Source organism: Periplaneta americana, chromosome 2, assembly GCF_040183065.1.
Source record: "Periplaneta americana isolate PAMFEO1 chromosome 2, P.americana_PAMFEO1_priV1, whole genome shotgun sequence".
Taxonomy (NCBI): domain Eukaryota; kingdom Metazoa; phylum Arthropoda; class Insecta; order Blattodea; family Blattidae; genus Periplaneta; species Periplaneta americana.
In genome coordinates this window covers 164,682,153-164,702,068 of record NC_091118.1, presented here as the reverse complement: position 1 = coordinate 164,702,068, position 19,916 = coordinate 164,682,153, and the positions used below count along the sequence as shown (strand labels likewise).

Sequence of the window (19,916 nt, the reverse complement as noted above, 5' to 3'; positions counted from 1 at the left end):
AATAATAATAATAATAATAATAATAATAATAATAATAATAATAAAAGTTTAACGACTCAGATTAAGCCCATTCTGGCCACATCTTGACTCAAGTGCTATTGCATTGATGTTCCACCCAGGTGGTCCATGTCCATAGTTTGTCTACAATGAAATGTCGTCCTAAATATCTTACAACTTTCAATTTAATTAAATCTATAGAAGTAGGCGAAATTTGTAACTGAAATGTGTAGATAATGAATTCTGTAACCATATGCGTCAACTGATTAGTTTGGATCAGTATAATATGCATAAAGATTGTCACATAATTAAAAACAATTCATTTTACTTATTTTTTATAATATGAAGTGTAAGTTTCATAATTATTAATATTTTTGGACAGTGATTATGAAAAAAACATTTTATTTGAAAACTGATTGCTCCTCCATATCTCCGCCTATGGATGGAAAGTAGAGCAAATGCTCCTGCAATTAAGCTCTTTCTACAGGCCCATTGTGCTATCTTCAAACTTTTACATAGGTAAAAAAGACCTGTAAATTTTGCCTGGAACCCTCTCATTAAAAAACAGGATTCTATTAAACCATGCAATCAATGACACTGCCATACCAGCCTTACTTTTCTTCCAAAAGAACGTCATGCTAAGAATATTTTTATCATCCTTAAAATTCAATCATCTTGGCCAGGCATGAATCTATGACTCTTAGATCTGGTGACAAGTATAGTAACCAGTAAACAACCGAGGTTCTTATTGTTATAAGATCTGATTTTATTAATATTCTGCAACGAAACTAATACACCAACCTGTGAATCCCTTTGGACATCTGCAAGCAAAGGTTGTGACAGGGTATATGGGTCTAAAGAGAACTGTGTCACTGGAAATAAATCCTGATGCATTGCCAAATTTTAGCACCGTCAAACATTCTTCGTAATTGAGACAGGGCTCTCGAACACACAGATTGTCGTCAAATGGCAAAACCTACATGAAAATAAAAACCACAAATTCATTACAAACAACATAATTTATATCAGTCAATGAATTTTATATTACATAAGTGAGGGATTTAAGAATTTAGTTCAATTTTATGTCTTAGGTTTAGGTCTATATACCTCTCAGTGCTTCAAATAAGTAAAATATTTGTATTTGAATTTTATGTCAATTTGTTTTTTTTTTCTCTTTTTTTCTTTATTGAAGACAGAAATTGTTGACAGCAGCTCTTAAACAACTGGTTCTGTTACATTTGATATATGTTTGCATGTTATATCTGTTACAAACCGTCTGTGATTTATTTTGTATTTAGTGTCCCACCTTCCATGCCAAGTTTTATACAATGGTAGTAAAAGTTTTCCATTTGATCATGGACTTTACAGATATTTAAGAGATTCATACAGCATGAAAATCACATGAACTTTACCTGCACTGTTGAAAGCCTGGCGAGAATTGCTCTGTTTAGGTACACTCTTTCTTGCAAAAACTGAGGAGAATAAAATTCGTCCCCACCCAGATCTGGTCTTCGAGCAGAAAAACTTACATTCAGAATCTTGGCATTGACATCTGTGTCATCCTGATAAAACATATAAAAATTATTACTCACATTTTAGTATACGTATTATTGAAGCTTCATATTTATTAAAACATGACTGACACTCACTTGTATACTAAAGACAAAAATGTTCTCTTTCGGACAGGGAATGATTGCTGCCAATCCTTCTATAAAGAATGTCAACAACGGAGACAGAAAGGCCTCTTCAGTCATATCATCAAGACGAACTGTTATCGAGTTGAACAACATTTCTTCTGTGACTAATCGAACAGTTAGTTGCATTAATGCCTTCACTTCATTCACTCCATCTGAAAGATACAGTGGAAATTAATATTAAAAATGGAACTGCCACATACACAACAAATTTATGTCTGAGTTATAATTTACTATGAGCTTCCATTGTGACAGAAATCCTTGGCACATATTTTAACACACTTTCAGTTAAATTTCATGTCAATTACCTACATTACTAAACGACAATACAAAATAAGTGGTTCCTATTCCACCTTTGCTCATTCCTTCGAATCCAGTGAAAATCTTTTCAGTGTTTCTGTATCTGATTTTATATGTATAAAATAATGTTTTAAATGGGTTTCAACTCTAAATAACTTTACTGTCTACTTAATTTCTCCTCTTTTTGTAGCTTCATGGGTTTTTCATCTTAGAAAACAATATTAACTGACAGAAGGTGTAATCGTTTGCCAAAAAATATAATTATAAAAGTTATTTGTACTATATTGTAATAAGTTGAGTCCAGTCAATGTAAGAAATTTTTTTTTATTCTCTGCAGTGTAAAAAATTGAGTTATTTAGTTCTTGCAATGAGATAAGGATGTGATGATGCTGACAAACTGTTTAATTTTGAAGATTCTTTGTATTTTACTTGGTGTCATATTAATATTTAATATAAACGAAACTAATAATCTCTAAAGGCTTATTTTGTAAATAATGATGTAAACCTGTTCCAAATGGTTCAGGAACGGAGATATTTTAGCATTGAAATATTTATTTCATATGTTCATACTTTTGGAAAATAAATTTCATATTTTGGAAAAATTGTCTTTATAGTTTGCCAGTTACTAGTCATCAACAATGGTTACTCACTCCTTCCTTTTACTCTATTTAACATGCACAGTTATTTCAAATGTAATAATTTGTCTCTTTAAATAACCAACCAATGAACTCAAATGATACATTCCCCCAGAAAAAAGGATGAAGATGGCTACTATGCAGAATCATACTGACCTGTGACAGATACTTCCATTGTAGCCAGTTTCGGAACATTTGTATTGAGTTGAGGTGACAAAGTAATTTCTCCCGAGCTTGTATTTAGATGAACAAGGTTGGCATTATTGCCCGAAAGTATTCTATAGTGCAGCTGATCAGAAACATCTGCATCAAAAGCAGGGATACGTCCAACAGGTCCAGAAGGAAAACAGTCACGGAAATTGTTGAATGTCACCTGTCAGCACATATAACAATGAACAATTTTAACAAATAAATTATTAAATTAGATAATTTTATTAATCTAATATAATTATAGCTTCATTAATAATTAATTTCTATTTTTATTTTAATAAAGAACTATTAATATTATCTGCAATAACCATCAAAGTTCAATATTTTTACCTGAAAGTCTCGTAGTGATGGTGCATTGTCGTTGACATCTGTCACTAAGATTTCTACATGCGCATCAGTTCTGAGGGGAGGTGAAGCTGCTCTTACTATGAGATCGTACTTTTTATGAGAGGATTCGTAATCGAGGTCCACCATAGTTACAAGTTCAGCCTTATCACTTCCTGGTCGAGTTACCAGTGAAAAACTATTGCTGTCATCTCCACCTAGAGAACAGATTTATATATTTTCACTATAATCACAAATTCAGTGTGTGTTGAGTTATTGTACTAGTTCAGAATGATATGCACACACATTTCAGAACTTGATTCTTTTGAAGAAAATACGGGGGACTAAGGAATCTACAAAATTTCACATAAAAAATTGAAAAATTATTCAGTTCTGTTACTGAAAAAAATGACTACTTCATTCTACATTTTAGGAGTTAGGCTTAAATTAGAGTATTTTGAGACAGAATTTGTCTCACATAATAGTTGAAGTGGACTGCAGTTTGCAGTTCTGATTTGATTAAGTGTGTCGCGCTTCTCTTTCGAATATCTATACAATTATTGTTCATGAGATGAAACACCCTCTATAAATGGGTGAGCACTAAAACCCATTTGTGGCAAACATGACTTCTACAAAGACTGCACATTTCAATAAATCTCTTGAACAACAAAATTATAAATCATCATCATCATTCACGGCAAAATCAAATGTTTAGAATAAAGATTTTACATTATACAAAAATAAGGGAGAAAAATGCTCGAAAAGAAGAAAAATGCGGGAGCCAGGAGCCTGTTAAAAATTAAGGTCAAATACGGGAGATCCTGGAAAATATCGGAGGGTTGGCAACCGTATTTAGGATACATTAATAATCAAATATTGTATAAAATTCATTATCATTTTGCATCATATAACTTTCAACATTATAAATTGTGAGTTAAACTGGAGTCGAGTTCAGCATGTGAAATTCGACTCTTTGGCAATTCATAGTGAATTATATATAAATATTTTGGTAGAATTAAAAGAAATGTTGATGTACGAGAAAGTTGACACAAATTTCGTTCAAAAAGCAATTTAACAATTAAATCTGTCTGTTGTCAATTTATATGACTTCATATGTATGGAAAATTAAGTTACTTTTACACTAACAAACAATATACGAGGCGCATCCAGAAAGTAAGTTTCCCTATTTAAAAAAAAAAGAACACACACTTTCAGGAAAACATTTATTGGCAACAGGTAGGCCTACAGCAATGTTTCAGCTATTTTTCAACATACCCACCATCAGAATTGAGACACTTGTCGTATCGTGGGATCAACTTTTGTATCCCTCTGTCGTAGAACTCTGCCGCCTGTGAATGGAACCAGCGTGTGACAGATGTCTTCAGTTCTTCGTCGTTGCCAAAACGCTCACCGGAGGACAGGAATTTCTTGAGGTGCAAGAAAACGTGAAAATCGCTGGGAGCAAGATCAGGACTGTAGGGTGGATGAACAAACAACTCCCAGCCAAATTTCGTCAAAACAGCTGCTGTGCGCCGAGCCGTATGTGGACGAGCATTGTCATGGAGGAGCACAACACCTGCAGTAAGCATTCCACACATCTTGTTTTGAATGGCACGTCGCAATTTTCGAAGTGTTTCACAGTAATGGTCAGCGTTCACTGTTTCACCTCTTGGAAGGAAGTCAATGAGCAGAATGCCCTTCCTGTCCCAGAACACCGTGCACATCACTTTCCATACCGACAGCGTCTGTTTGAATTTCGTCCTGACCGGAGATCCACTATGCCGCCAATGCATTGACTGCTGCTTGGTTTCCGGGGTGGAGTGCGAAATCCAAGTCTCATCGCCCGTGACGATACTGTCGAGGAACTCGTCGCTGTCATCGTGATACCGTTGCAGAAATGTCAGTGCTGCTCCTAAACGTTGCATTTTGTGTTCGGGTGTCAGGTTTTTCGGCACCCACCTGGCACACACTTTTTTAAACAGCAGGTGCTTAGTGACAATCTCATGCAACAAGGATCGCGATATCTGCGGAAAATGGCTGCTCAGCTCCGTAATCGTGAAGCGACGATTCTCCATGCTGCACTGCCGCACCAGCTCAACACGATCATCATTGATGAGGGACGGTCGCCCACTGTGCTCTTCATCATGGACACTTTGACGACCTTCGGAAAACTGCCTTCACCAGCGACACACCATCTGCTTACTCATGATGTTCGGCCCATAGACCTGACAGAGCTGCTGATGAATTTCAATTGGCGCAATGCTTTGTGCATTAAAGAACTTTATCACCGACCGAACCTCGCAGGCGGCGGGAGAAGGAATAAGAGCTTCCATTTCGGACCACTGCTGCTACGCTACTGGCACCAGGTGGGACCTGTCCGGCTGGCATGTGATTGATACGTCATAGATCTGTTACGCATGCGGAAATGACACGGCTAATTACGTTTACTTTCAAGGGGAAAAAATCGGGAAACTTACTTTCTGGATGCGCCTCGTAAATAAGAGTTCCATTCCCTTTGAGAACACTGCCAATACGATCATTTTTTCTGTCTTTCATAAATAAATCAAATCTTTTACTTTCTTTCAAAATCATGTTGGTTCTGTTTCAATCATAATTAAATTCTTTATTAAAACAATATGAAATGGAGAATAAACAATATCATGAAGAAATTGATTCATGTAAATAATGATGAATTACTTCTGCAATGAGAGACAGTCATGTTTCTCCTATCAAAGTTACACACTGATAATGTCACAAATATTCATTGTAAATTTAAAAAATTTATATATATTATATTATTATGTGGCTCATGCGATTTTATAACCGAAACCAGATCAGACTTACCGATGATAGAATATTGCACCACAGCATTTGGACCTTCATCTGGATCTCGTGCATGGATCTCTCCTACTGTTGATCCAACAGGGGAATTCTCAGCAATATACATTACAATTTTATCACTGTCAAAAGCTGGGGGCGAGTCATTTACATCTTCAACTTTTACTTTGACTTCTACAGAGCCACTTAAGCTGGGCGAACCTCTATCAATCGCATATGCTATTAAATCATATACAGCAACACTTTCACGATCCAATGTCTTAGCCGTCCTTATCACACCAGATGTTGGGTCCACCACAAAACTTCCATCACCAGAATTTTCAGTGCCTAATGCATAACGTATTCGTCCATTCAAACCCATATCAGCATCTGTAGCAGAGATCTGAATGACACTAGTGCCAACCAGTGCATCTTCTGGAATAGAACCAACGTAGGATGGTTTTCGGAATTCTGGAGCATTGTCATTGACATCAGCAACAATTATTTCTACATCGGTAGTGTCAGACAATGGTGGAACGCCACCATCTCTGGCAGTTACGGTTAGAAGATAACCACCAACAGTCTCTCGATCGAGAAGTTTCATTGTAATGATAGCACCAGTTTGTGAATTAATGGTAAATTCAGGTGTTGTTGAAGAATCCATTGTGCCAAGAGAATATGTTATTTTAGCATTCTGACCAACATCCCCATCTGTTGCTGCAACAACCAGGACTGTAGTGCCAACCTGAAACACATCAGATGTTATTATTTTTTAAAACAAATTGGTATTAATATAAAAATAATCATATTAAAATTAATCAATTAATTGTTATTAAATAGGACTTCAGGTTGACCATTGAAACTTCAATTGTTATTTGATGTTATTTCCTTATCTCAAGTAAATTTTAGATGTCAGATTAAGTGAATTAATTCGAAATCAATTATATTCTATCACTAATTTAAAGAAAAAAATCTTTCAATATATATACACCACTCACAACCATCACAATAACAACCATCACCATCTTCATCATAATCATCATCAATTTAATTTTAAACTGTTTCATCCTAATTTTTGTGAAGATTAGAAACTAACATTAGATATAAACAAATATGGGGACTCTGGGCATGTGGTCAACATGGTGCATGTAGGATAAAAATAAGACAAGAGAATGGAATCTGAATCCACTGGTTTTTGTAACTAGATTGTTACTGTACTTGAGCAATTACTAAGGACTACATAACATTCATTTGTCTTTATTCATATTAATTGAACTCATAACTGTAAGTATGGTAGGCACCAGTAATTACAAAATTGTATATAACTTCATGAAAGCAATTTACAAAGAAACACTTTGTTCTTATTTGTAAGATATAACTTTATTTTTCAAGTTACAATACAATATTTGCTCAAAAATGTCCTATATCTGAAGCAAAAATCAGTAAAAAAATTGTTGTTGTAAACTAGGTAGAAGTTTTGGAAGTATATGAGTAACACTGCATTCAGGGGCGGATACAAGGGGGGGGGATTAAGGGGATATATCCCCTCCCGAAATTTTGAGAAAAATACGAAACAAGAAGCAAAAATAATATTAATTTTAATTCGTGAATGTACATAGGATTTAGAAAGTTTTCCACGTAAATTCTCTTAGATAAAATGTTAAATTCCAAGAACTGCAGGAAGACAAACACAGCGTTCTTACTTCAAGACAGAGAGTCATGAAGACTATTTTAGGCTTTTAAGTTTCCTTCTCTTCTTAGACTATTTCATTAGTCAGCTCAAGGACAGGTTTTTAAATCATAAGGGAATCCTAAAGTCCATACAAACTTTGTTGCCTAAAAACATAGTGCGAGCATCAGATGAAGATTTAGAAACTGCTGTTGAGGCTATAGTAAATCAGTGGCCCAATGATGTTGATGCCTCACCAGAGTCTTTCTTCAATGAATTGAGGATGCGGAGAAGAAATTTCCTTGGTCAGAAAAATCTTCACCTAATACCTACTGATTTTATATCATCTTTGAACAGGTGCAATGAAATTATTTTTCCCTGCACTCGCAAGGTGCTGAAACTTTCCTGCACATTGCCTGTAACTACAGCAACACCAGAACGGTCGTTCTCAACATTGCGGTATTTGAAGACTTACTTGAGGAGTACGATGGGAGCAGACAGATTAAATGGACTGGCCTTGATGTATATACATAAAAATGTAGAAATAAAAACTCATCAAGTACTGGATGAAATGTCTGAGAAGCCTCGTCGCCTTCTTCTGCAAATGTCATTCTGTCATTGTTTATGTATTGCAGTCATTTTAAATGTTAAAATTTAAAAAATTATGGTTTATTTAACAATGCTCGTAATTGCCGAGGTTATATTAGCTTCGCTGGTGTGCCGGAATTTTTTCCCTCAGGACTTCTTTTACATGCCAGTAAATCAACTGATATGAGGCCTGTCGCATTTAAACACACTTAAATGCCATCAAGCTGGGTTGGGGTAGAACCCGCAACTTCGAGCACAGAAGGCTATACCGACTACGCTACTCAGGCCAACTTGTAAATGTTTGTGACTCGGAAACAAATTGTGAGAATATAAACTTATTTCTCATTACTCCATTTTTACTATCTCCTCAAATCCCTCCCCGAAAAAAAATCCTGCATCTGCCCCTGACTGCATTATTGATAGCCATATTTATTATTCAGAGATGAAAATAGAAAATACAATTTTTAGAATCGAAATAAAGAAGTTTATCTTTTATATTGCCACCATTTTTATCCTAAAGACAGTATATAATGCATTGCAAATATTCAAATCACTGCACTGTTGAAATTTTGTCTTCATATTTCATGGATAAAACTAGTAAAAAATAATATGCATGTTGGAAATTCAATTAGCAAAAGACTGTTCAGAAATAGACAAATGGTACTAAAATTACTTTTTTAGTGTCAGGAATATTGGAAACGTATAATGCTGTTCAGTATCTCAAAATCGATTTTTGCATGACCACATTTTTTTCCATTATACTAAGAGCGTATAATACAATTTCAGTGACTAATAAATAAACACGAGTATACCATATACGAAGCACACAAAAATCTTACGCACATATATGAACAACACTGTAACAGCCAGTAGCGTAATCGAAAGACTGAAGCATTAGGCTTATGTTTCCTTAATAAAAGATTCGAGAAGGTTTTTCGCTTCTTTCATTTTCTTTCAAGTGGTTCCAGTTTACAAAGAGCTAATTGAAATTTAATATTTGAAGGAAAACCAACGATTTCCTTTCTACAGAACAACAGAACTTTCTTTTTAATTTTTTTTCTTAAAAAAACTCACAAACTTGGTCATCTCTTCTCATAATAATAGTAGTAGTAGTAATAATAATAATAATAATAATAATAATAATAATAATAATAATAATAGATACCAGTACTTCACTCGCAAGTCACACTACATCGTGTGATAACAACATAATATGTGTTTCTAAATTTCTAAGCATGTGTAACTGTTTCTCTTGGAAATACATACCGGAGCATCTTCGAAGACAGATGCTGAGTATGGTGCATTTTCAAACACAGGTGCATAATTATTGGCGTCTGATACATTGACATACAGAGTAGCAGTATCCTGACGACCTCCGGTATCTGACGCTGTGATTGTCAAAACAAAACGCTTCTCCTGTTTGTAATCCAGTGGTTGAGCAATTGTTACAAGACCACGTCCATTTTGTGATGTGACAGCAAATCGTCCACGTACATTACCTCCTGATAATTCGTAATGTAACCTAAAAAAATTGTAATATTTATAATGATATACCTACTGCAACATAAGCGTAAATTCTCAATGATAATGTTAAGAATTTAGAAATTACATAATTATTTCTTTATATTTAATCGTGAATTAAATAATTCTACTCCAATGTGGGAAATACCTCGGATTTTCGTCCCTGTCAGTTGCTGTGACACTAGCAACTGGTGTTCCTGGAGGATCATCTTCTGAAACCACAGCTTCATACAGTTTCGGTTCAAACACTGGATCATTGTCGTTAACATCCTGAACAGTTATCACTACACTTGCTGTTGCACTTTTAGGAGGTTTGCCTCCATCTACTGCCAACACCTATAAATATGAAATAGGTAGTAATATACAATTGTACAAAGAAATACCAATTTCATTCTGAATTAAAGCATAAGAGATTTAAAAGGACGACTGTGAATATGCTTACCTGGAACTGATACCTAGCTTGTTCTTCTCTGTCAAGTTCTCTGGTAGTGTATATCCAGCCAGACCGCTCGTCTACTGTCACAGGAAGTTCAGATGTTGAACCTCCGCCTTCATCACGTGGTCCAATTGAATAACGGATGGCTGCATTTTCACCCTCATCTGCATCATAGGCTTGTACCTAATTAGCATAACAGAACAAAATTTATAATAATTGAAGAAATGTGTATTTTTTATAACAAGTTTAGTCTAGATACACTCCAGCCTATTGTTTTCTTTCTCATTGTGCATTGGTTGTCCTCAGGAGAAGCAAAAGAATAATCAAAATTGTAACTGGAAGAAAATGCATATTATCACAACATGCACACCTAATAATAATTTATTTATAAAATAATTATATACTTTTAACTGTTGGATAGAAGGGTAGGTGTATGTACATTAAGTCAGCAGTCCGAAGACTGGTTGGAACGTCATAAATGATACAAATAAGGAATCACTCATGAAGTAACTAAGCCAGGAGATAATGGGTTAGGGTGACCAGTTCCCTTTTCTCTCCATTTCATAGATCACTAACTTATAACATAATTTACTAATCAGACTTGAGATGAGAATGCCGAAGTTGCATATAAAATTAGCCATGCTCCATGACCTTTCTCAGTAATATCTCAGTAATATCGGCATCGATAGTAGCTCTCGAGTTCTTCAATATTAAAGTGATAACTGACACATATGATACACTATGAGTCAACAATATTAAAAAATGTGTTGTGAGCTGGAACTAATTTTGAATTGTTGCTTCATATGAAGAGAAATAGATTGCATGATCTTCATTAATTACTTCTCTTATCATAATCCCGTACTTTCCATTTCTAAGCCGAAACAAAAGTAACACATTCAAACCAACACAACTGTAACTGAACGAGTTGGCTCATGTGTATCGCATGGGACTCGCATTCAGGAGGTCCGTGGTTCGATTCCTGGACAGACCAACCTGATTGTGGTTTTTCCTCATCTCATTCAATAGACATATTCACGTCAAAACGCATGTCTTCATCCACTTATGGGAGGGGGCATCCTCTCCGCAACCATTCCTGGGTTCCCAGCCTTCTGCAATATTTCTGCCAGGATTCATTCCTTATAAGCACTTCCAAGGGCGCTTTGATACTTTGGAAGGGCCATTGGAATGGATCCTGTGCTGTTTGGTTACCTTGACGGTATGAACTTAGAGCGGGGAAGGGTAGGAGGACCCCATTGGGTGAGGTGGTGACGGGTCACATGCGGTTGGTGGGCTGTTACACCCTCATCCTCATTCATCCCATTACATTCGAGGTGCACAATAGGCCTCAGTATGGTCGACGTGCAAAGGGTCGTCCTAACCCACCCATAGCCACCATGACCTAGCCTAACCTAATCTACACAACTGTAGTTTTATTCCCGAAAATGGGCGATGTATTCTACATGGTGATGTATCTCTGATAAAGTGAAGAATTTTTCATGTTAGAAGCAAGAAAATTTCAGAAAAATTCCAACTAGGATATTTGAATTCCATGGCCTCTAAACAAGAATGCTACCAGCTTAGTGTTTGTGAGCATGATTCGTATTCTAATGCTATGCTCAAGTGTTGGATTGACTACTTGATTGGATTTTTTTCCGAGATTTTCCTCAATTGCTAGATGAATGTCAGATAATCCTATGGAGAATCCTTGTACTTGTTTTGCCAAATATCATCATGCTATCATCAATTCCATCAATGATTGATAACTGAACAGTTGATATAGCATCATTAAATAAGCAATGAAATAAATCAATAAGAAACATGGATTCAGCACACTACCGTATCCAACACACAACTGATTTGCTTCTTAATCTTGTATAAATCTTATAAATCATTATTTAGTAATACAGGTACCAAATATAGGAAATTCCCTTAGCCCTGTTTAATAGGGCTATTTCTATTTTTCCTACTTAATAAATAATTATGTTCTGTTTAAAATGTTATAGTTATCTAATTTTGCACCATTTTATGGTACAGTACTGTGTGCAGCCTGCTGATCTCTTGAAAATGTGTATTTTCTATTTTTTGTTGAAACAGTGTTCGTAAAAAAGTAATTACATACTAGTGAAATTACTGAACCAAAATATGAGACTGAATAAAATGGCTACTGTTTCAAACATGTGTAACTAATATACCGGTACATATAGTACAGACTGGTATGCTTTGGTCACATTTTTATATTTTATTTTCCAATCTGTTTATATATCATTGAATCAATTAAGAAGCAAAGCCTACAAATTTATTTCACTCACTTTGACAATACTAAATCCTGTAGCAACACTCTCTGAAACGGACTCTTGAAATAATGATGTGTAGAATCTTGGAGAGTTGTCATTTACATCCAAGACATTCACGAGTAATTGAGTCGTATTGGATCTACTTGGACTTCCGCCATCTGCAACATAGCATAACATGTAGATTAAGTTTCAAGATACTTAGCTATGTTATTAATTAATACTAGTACCGGTACTTTAACTTCTTAATTATTTGCACTGCATCATTTTTTTTGCTAATAGCGCAAAAACAAAATGTTACTAAGCACAAAAAACTATCAATTGCACACGATACTGTAATTTACATCATGCTTGTGTGTGCACTATTCAGTCACGAAATAAAGGATGGGAAAATATAAAACTGCATATACTTTAAAAGTACTGTCTTTCAATTAACCAATCACCAGATTATCTGGGTTTTTCTTTAAGAATTCCTTATACAGTGAAATGGATAGAGAGTAAGCAAGCAAAATTGCTACATTTGGGGAAAAAATTAAGATAAAAACACGTTTTGCATGCTTCAACCCCTACATTTTCACCAATATTACCATAACAAATATGTGTTAAATCACAAATTACATTTGGATCAATGGAGATGTTTATGTGGTTTTGGGATAAGAGGTTTGCACTTCTTTTCTGGATATTCTTCATCTTAGAAGACTGGACATCAGAAAATAAAAATTGCTAGTTTCTCTTAACTTCATGAAAAACTCACTGGTTTGTCTGATATTGAATACTCCCCTTGCTCCTCACACACCAACCGCAGATTAAAAACCCAAGAGGGTTTCCTGCAAAAAGTAATCACTGAAAGGCATAATCTGGATCTATCCTGGAAACCCCAGCAAATGATACTACCAACCAACCCACTTGCGTTATATCATATTAACTATGCACTAGATCTTATTGCAATAGAAAATAAACAGGACGACTGTAGTGAAGTACTCCGTCTTTCTGCCTTAGAAACATTACAAATCCGCTACCCACAAGACAAATGGCTGCATGTGTACACTGACGGCTCCCAAATAGAAAAAAACGGGCCCACTGGAGCCGGAATTCATTGCCAACTGTTCTCTACCTATCTCACTCTAGGCAACAACCATACACCTTTTGATGGAGAAGTAAGAGCCATATGTACTGCTGTGAAACAACTGCTGTGCAGGTCCTTCCCATTTCCAAACATTGTCCTCCTCAGTGACTCAAAAGCAGCGATATCTGCAATTGGAAACTACTTACTACAACCAGCTAATGATGACATTCAACAATGTAGAGAAGACATCAAGAAACTAAATAAAATTGTACATCTGCAATGGATACCTTCTCACTGCGGTATTGCCGGGAATGAAGCAGCAGACTTTCTAGCAAAGAAAGGAACAACTATCCCCCTTTCATATTCTAACATGCTGCCATTCCATAGAGCATCTACAAATATAAGCAGTCGAGTGAGACAACGTTTCCATAAAAGTTTGGAGGACCAAATTAAAGATAAACACTGGAAGGACGCACTAAACTCCCCTCTCCCTGAATGGCCCAGAAGAGAAGCTGTTGCGACGTTCCGCGCCGCAGTCGGTCATGACTGCCTGGCTAATCACCTCCACCGCCTGGGTGTATTATCCAGCCCCCACTGCATGCTCTGTGGATGTTCCGACACCATGGACTCAAACCACATTAAGACTTGTCCAGCTCTTTCATCTGTCGGCTTTGTGGATAGGCACTGGGAGGCCAGAGACAGAATGCAGCAGTGCTGACATCCACTCCTTCATAGTTTCCTTGGACATTGTTCACTTTATTTCGTTTTCTTTCCTTTTAGTTTTTATCGCCAATGTACGGCCAATGACTCTAGTCAAGTGCCACTGCATTGAATAAAAAAAAAAAGTTTCTAATGCTAAAGTGCAGAAAAAAACAACAGACTTTTTAAAGGAACTTAAGCGGTATCTACTTGAAAAAAATGAAGTAATCACATGTTATACAGATTATCCATAGTTTTATATAAACTGTTCCTCTCCTGCTGTTCTATATATGTTCGATAACTGAGATCCTATTGTAATTTGAAAATACGAGTGTCATATTATAGATGGGGTGAATATGGAAAATTATTTTAAATTGCCTAATTTACATATCTTCAAATTATATAAGTTTTAAGTGCACTAATACGAAAACGAAATTCCATTTTATGAAAGAAATTACAAAATGGGAAATAACACAATTACAAATGTCTCTGCTGTCTTTTTCCTTTTCTTTTTGCCGTATTACCATATTCACACAAATTTTATAGGTAGGTACTTGATTTGTGCTGTGCCCACATGACGAATACATACCTTGAGCTCTAATCACAAGTCTGTAACTTCGAAGAGTCTCATAGTCAAGGGGTTTAACCAACGACACTTCCCCACTCAAACTGTCAATGGAAAACTGACTTTGTGTATTGCCTCCAATTATGGCATATCTTATGGCCGCATTATTGCCTTGATCTGCATCTACAGCTCTGAAACAAAAGATTAATAATAACATAATCATGTTGTATTACAAGAATATAACAATAATATTAAGGCATCACTGGCCTCCAAGCTTTACTTCCCCGTTGAAGGAAGTCATACTAAGGATTTTATTGCCTTTTAAATCCATTGCCCTCGACCAGGTTTGAACTCACTAACCTCAGATCCAATTTTTCTTTAGCATTAGGCCTATTGATGTTCAGATAAGTTATGTTTAATTCACATACATATGGTTACATGTGTTCAGATACATGGCATTAAAATAGAGGACCTGAAGCTGCTCATAATATGAGTGAAAACATTTGTCTAAAGTTGTAAAATATATATATATATATATATATATATATATATATATATATATATATATATAATTTGAAATGGTAATGGAAATTACGGGAAAACGGCTAAACGGATTTTAATAAGTCACCTCTCATTTTGAAGCTTGGAACCGAAAGTTTTTCTGAAAAATAGTAGTTTTCAGTGAAATGTCAATTTTCCTACATCATTTTCCTATTTTCCAAAATCCATCTTTCGTCAGCTTTGAGAACTAATTAGTTGCATTTCAGAATAAAACAAAACACACACTACAATAAACAATAGGCTATTACACGAAGGCCATGACCTACAAGATTGCGGACATATTTAGAGCTCAAATTCAATTGGTTATTAAAAACTTCAAGACCTACTAAAAATAATTTACAGGTCTGATTCTGCGATGTGTAATTTTCTGAGTACAGCTGTGGTGTATTGGATATTAAAATCGGTAATTATAGACGAGATGTCGCTGAGTCAATGATTCAATAGAATGAACGACTCCTGTTGCTAGGCGACTCGCTCAGAATTAAATAGTTCACTTTAGTGAACGATTCTTTGGTGACTGCTGTAATCAAAGATGATTTGCTTATTGTTTATTACACGCACATGATGTAAATAGAGGGGTATTGGGGCAGCAAGCCCCGATGATGATCCGACGTGTAGCACATGATGTAAAAAGCGGGGTATCGGGGCTGCAAGCCCCGATGATGATCCGACATGTAGCACATGATGAAAAAAGAGGGGTATCGGGGCTGCAAGCCCCGATGATGATCCGACGTGTAGCACATGATGTAAAAAGCGGGGTATCAGGGCTGCAAGCCCCGATGATGATCCGACGTGTAGCACATGATGAAAAAAGTGGGGTATCGGGTGGAGGTCGGGGTTTTGGATGGCTCGCAAGCAACAAGTTATACTAAATATGTTTAGGATTAGTGTAAAACTGGCATATGTCTCCTATAGTGGGTGGGACATAAGTAACATTCACCTAATTGAACACTTCTTTAACTGAACACTTCTCACAATCATTGTTCTCATTGTAATACGAAGCTAGGTAACACACTCAGAATTAAACTAAATGAGTGATTCCTTGGTGACCGCTGTATAGTTCACTAGGTATACTATTCACTATTAACTGAAGACTTCCTACAATTATTGTTAGTATTATAATACATAACACTGTATAGTTCGCCAAGTTTTTCTTTCAATAATTGAACACTTCCTAAAAAAAACATTGTTCGTATGACACTATCACTCATTGCTGAGGAATGTAGTCTTTAGGTTTTAATCCTTCTATTCCGTACCCTGGATATGTGTCGTGGATATGCTGTAGAAACTGTGGAAACATTTCACTGGGTGTAGTCATTCCTTTCAGTTTCTGTTGTTCACGATATAGGAACTCAAACACGTATAAATGATCATTTTCACTTTCCCTGCCTTCTCTTTTTAAAACCGATTTCAGCGTTTTCCACATTCGTTCCACTTTTTGGGTGTGCACAGAACGATCATCTTCACGTACAAATTCTATCGAGTGATTCACAACTTCATGGATATATCCTTCATCTTTCAAATCACTGTAAGACTTCCAACCATCCGTCATAATTTTAGTATGTGGTTTGATGAATGACTTAATTATGGGTATCAAGGTATTTTTATCTCTTTTTTCCACTTTCAATACAAACGATTCTTTCGTCTCTCTATCGATACCTCCAAAAACCCATACGCTATTTTTCTCGTTTTTGAGAAGTCTGCCCCTTTTATATTTTCTGGTGTAGACATGTGTTTCATCTAATTCCACGATGTGCCCTTCTCCTCCTATGGGTTTGGTATTTTGTGTAATTATAACATAACATATTTCTCTGCAGAAACAGAAATAATCTAGTGCAGTACTGAAGTGAACTTCTGCCTCTGAAGCAGCTATCTGAAGAGTTGTTTGAAGCAACCACATATAAATAAGAACCAAGCTTTGACGTATAGTTATTTTTGTGTTTTCGAACCATGTGTTGTGGGTTATAGACGCTTCCTGTTTACACTTTTTACACTTCAAACAGAATGAATAGTTAGAGTATTTTGCCCTTCTCTGCCAATTCACACTATCACTTGATTTGCAACTCACACATTTCTTTGCACTTTTGTCAGGTATTAGTTTATACGACATGGCGAAATCAATCTCTTCTTCTTCATTGCTCAAATTACTGAAAAGTATTCTCAAATTACAATTATTTTTACTTTCCATGGCTAATGCAATAAATTATTATTACTGTCGTTACGTCGTAGTATCTTGAAAATGGCGCTTGAACCAACAATGCTTGTTTATCAGGTTGCTTTGGAAATGTGACGTCATAGATAATGTACGTCAATGTTGTCCTCTTTATGCATATTTTTCCAGCTTTTCTTTTGCTATAAACAAGTAAATTATTGTTTTTTAAACGTCAGGAATAATTTAGATTACGTAAATTTGCTTTATCTGTTTTATTTATTTTCTTTAATCCTACCCTAAACATAAGAGACCTATTTTAAACTTTATTTCACAACGTAGCTGTTTAGCCGAGTGTGTTAAGGCAAGGTATTATGGTGTGAAAGGTCCCAGGAACGAATCCCATCCAAACCGCCAAGGTAATTAAAATTGGATTTGTATGATATAGTAGTATAGTTTGAGATATGTAGAATTACGTGACAGAATAGATGTAGTAGTAAAATAAAAGTAGACACATGTATAGGAGAGAAGTGGTACAATAAGAGGTAGGGACAGCTAGGAGAGAGAAGTTGAAGAGAAAACAGAAGAAGGGGAGACGTGCAGGAAAAAGTCTTAAAATTATTTTAATTCAATTCAAAAGAATTGAATCAAGAACTAATTCAATTGAATCATTGACTCAGCGACATCTCGTCTATAATTACCTTAAAATCTACAAAATTTGAGGTGGTTTGATGACATTATTACCATTAGAAATGAAATATTATTATAGTTAATGCCATGATGTGACTACTTTTCATTAATATTATGATGATATGAAAGTGAAACGTTTTGGGGTTATAGAATAGAGAATATCTTAAATTAGATCTCCATTTCTATAATTTACTGAGTGGCGGCTATATAGTATATAACTACAAAACTTACGTAAGATAATAATATTGTTATTAAAAATGAAATATTTTTATAGTTATTAATCAAGTGGAGTTGGGTCTTTTTCACATATTTAATGTCGATGTGGTGTATTTATATGCGTCATTCTCTTCAGTATTGGCTCGAGAGAGCGCAAAAATTACAGTTCCTGAGAAAAGACCAAAAGATATTACTTACAGATAAAATAAGAAGCCTACAAAATTACTTAGTCTCCTGATCATTTCAGCAAGATCTCTTAGCAGGATAAAATGATTTTACCCTTTACATTTCAAGCTCTACATGCAGCAGCTATACCAAGATGCTATGCTATTGTTCGAAAGCATAGCAAACCTGACATTTTTTTTAAGTTTCACCTAGAATCCACAATGACATGAAATAGCTATTTCTTTACTCTCACATGAAAAACCCACTGATCATCCTGACACTGTTACTTGCGTTTTCGCATTGAAACTCAAAAACTAAAGGTGGATAGGTTCAAGAGAAAGTTTTTGGCATAAAAAAACATTCAGAGGGAGTATGTTTCATTATTACGGAAGCAAATATCTTTCAAAATGTCTGGTATTCTTCATTGAAAATAAATCTGAAAAATTTTTATTTGAACGTCTAATGAATTTAGTTTGCAGCATTTGCTGCACAAGCCATTAGTAGAATATAGATACATAGATAAGTTAGAAGATGGAAAATATAACAAAATAAATATATGAACTCAGATCCAAAGGCTAGTATGGTATCCACTATACCAAGGAAGAATACGATTAGTTTACCAGAGGAGTGTGTTTATTGTTTGATAGTTTGAAGAAATAACAGCATCAAACATGGACAGGATATGCAATGTTTTCAGTTACAATTTAAGCAAAAATAATGAAATAACATCTTACTTGACAGTAGCAACTACTGGATTGTCACTCCAATTGACGTCTTCTGGAACTTGTACCGTGTATGTCCGTTCAGTAAACTGTGGATAATTATCGTTGTCATCTAACACCCGAACCACCACTGTTGCTGTTGATGATCGTTGACCTCCAGTTGCTGGGAGACCCTGATCTGTCGCCATTGCAACCAAGGTGTACACTTCCACTTTCTCACGATCTAAAGCTGTTCGAGTTGTTATAACACCTGACTTTGGATCAATTCGGAATGCATCCTCGAGTTCTGTATCTAATTTTTCACTGCCACTTCCATCCTGACGTACCAAAGAATACTCCACCTGAAAGAAAGTATTTATTAGCACATCTCATAAAAGTACTATGTTGCCTGCAAATCTAGAGAATCCAGGTTTGATTCTCGGAAGAGACCGTGTTTGGTGTGTGTTTGTCGTATTGTCTTAAATAATGGTAGTCCTGTGCTTAATCAAGGAATATACCAAATTGTGAGTGATTATTGTTGAATTAAAGTCCTCACATAGGAAGGCAGATGATGGAGTACTGTGATGTACTATACAATTTATTATATACAATAATTTATTAA

At 35.5% G+C, this 19,916-nt stretch overlaps 1 protein-coding gene across 4 annotated transcripts in view; it reads right to left on the bottom strand.

The window, feature by feature from the left end:
* The window catches only part of stan (Protocadherin-like wing polarity protein stan), a 172,275-nt gene that overhangs the window by 51,518 nt on the left and 100,841 nt on the right, over positions 1 to 19,916 (bottom strand). For all 4 annotated transcript variants that reach the window (XM_069818794.1, XM_069818795.1, XM_069818796.1 and 1 more), the window contains exons 8-19: positions 19,328 to 19,656; positions 14,837 to 15,003; positions 12,501 to 12,643; positions 10,198 to 10,374; positions 9,904 to 10,091; positions 9,501 to 9,756; positions 6,005 to 6,722; positions 3,167 to 3,378; positions 2,783 to 2,999; positions 1,647 to 1,846; positions 1,410 to 1,559; positions 799 to 973 (exon numbers count right to left, since the gene is read on the bottom strand). In XM_069818794.1, coding sequence (XP_069674895.1) covers positions 799 to 973; positions 1,410 to 1,559; positions 1,647 to 1,846; positions 2,783 to 2,999; positions 3,167 to 3,378; positions 6,005 to 6,722; positions 9,501 to 9,756; positions 9,904 to 10,091; positions 10,198 to 10,374; positions 12,501 to 12,643; positions 14,837 to 15,003; positions 19,328 to 19,656 — 2,932 coding nt within the window. The remainder of the gene's footprint in view (positions 1 to 798; positions 974 to 1,409; positions 1,560 to 1,646; positions 1,847 to 2,782; positions 3,000 to 3,166; positions 3,379 to 6,004; positions 6,723 to 9,500; positions 9,757 to 9,903; positions 10,092 to 10,197; positions 10,375 to 12,500; positions 12,644 to 14,836; positions 15,004 to 19,327; positions 19,657 to 19,916) is intronic.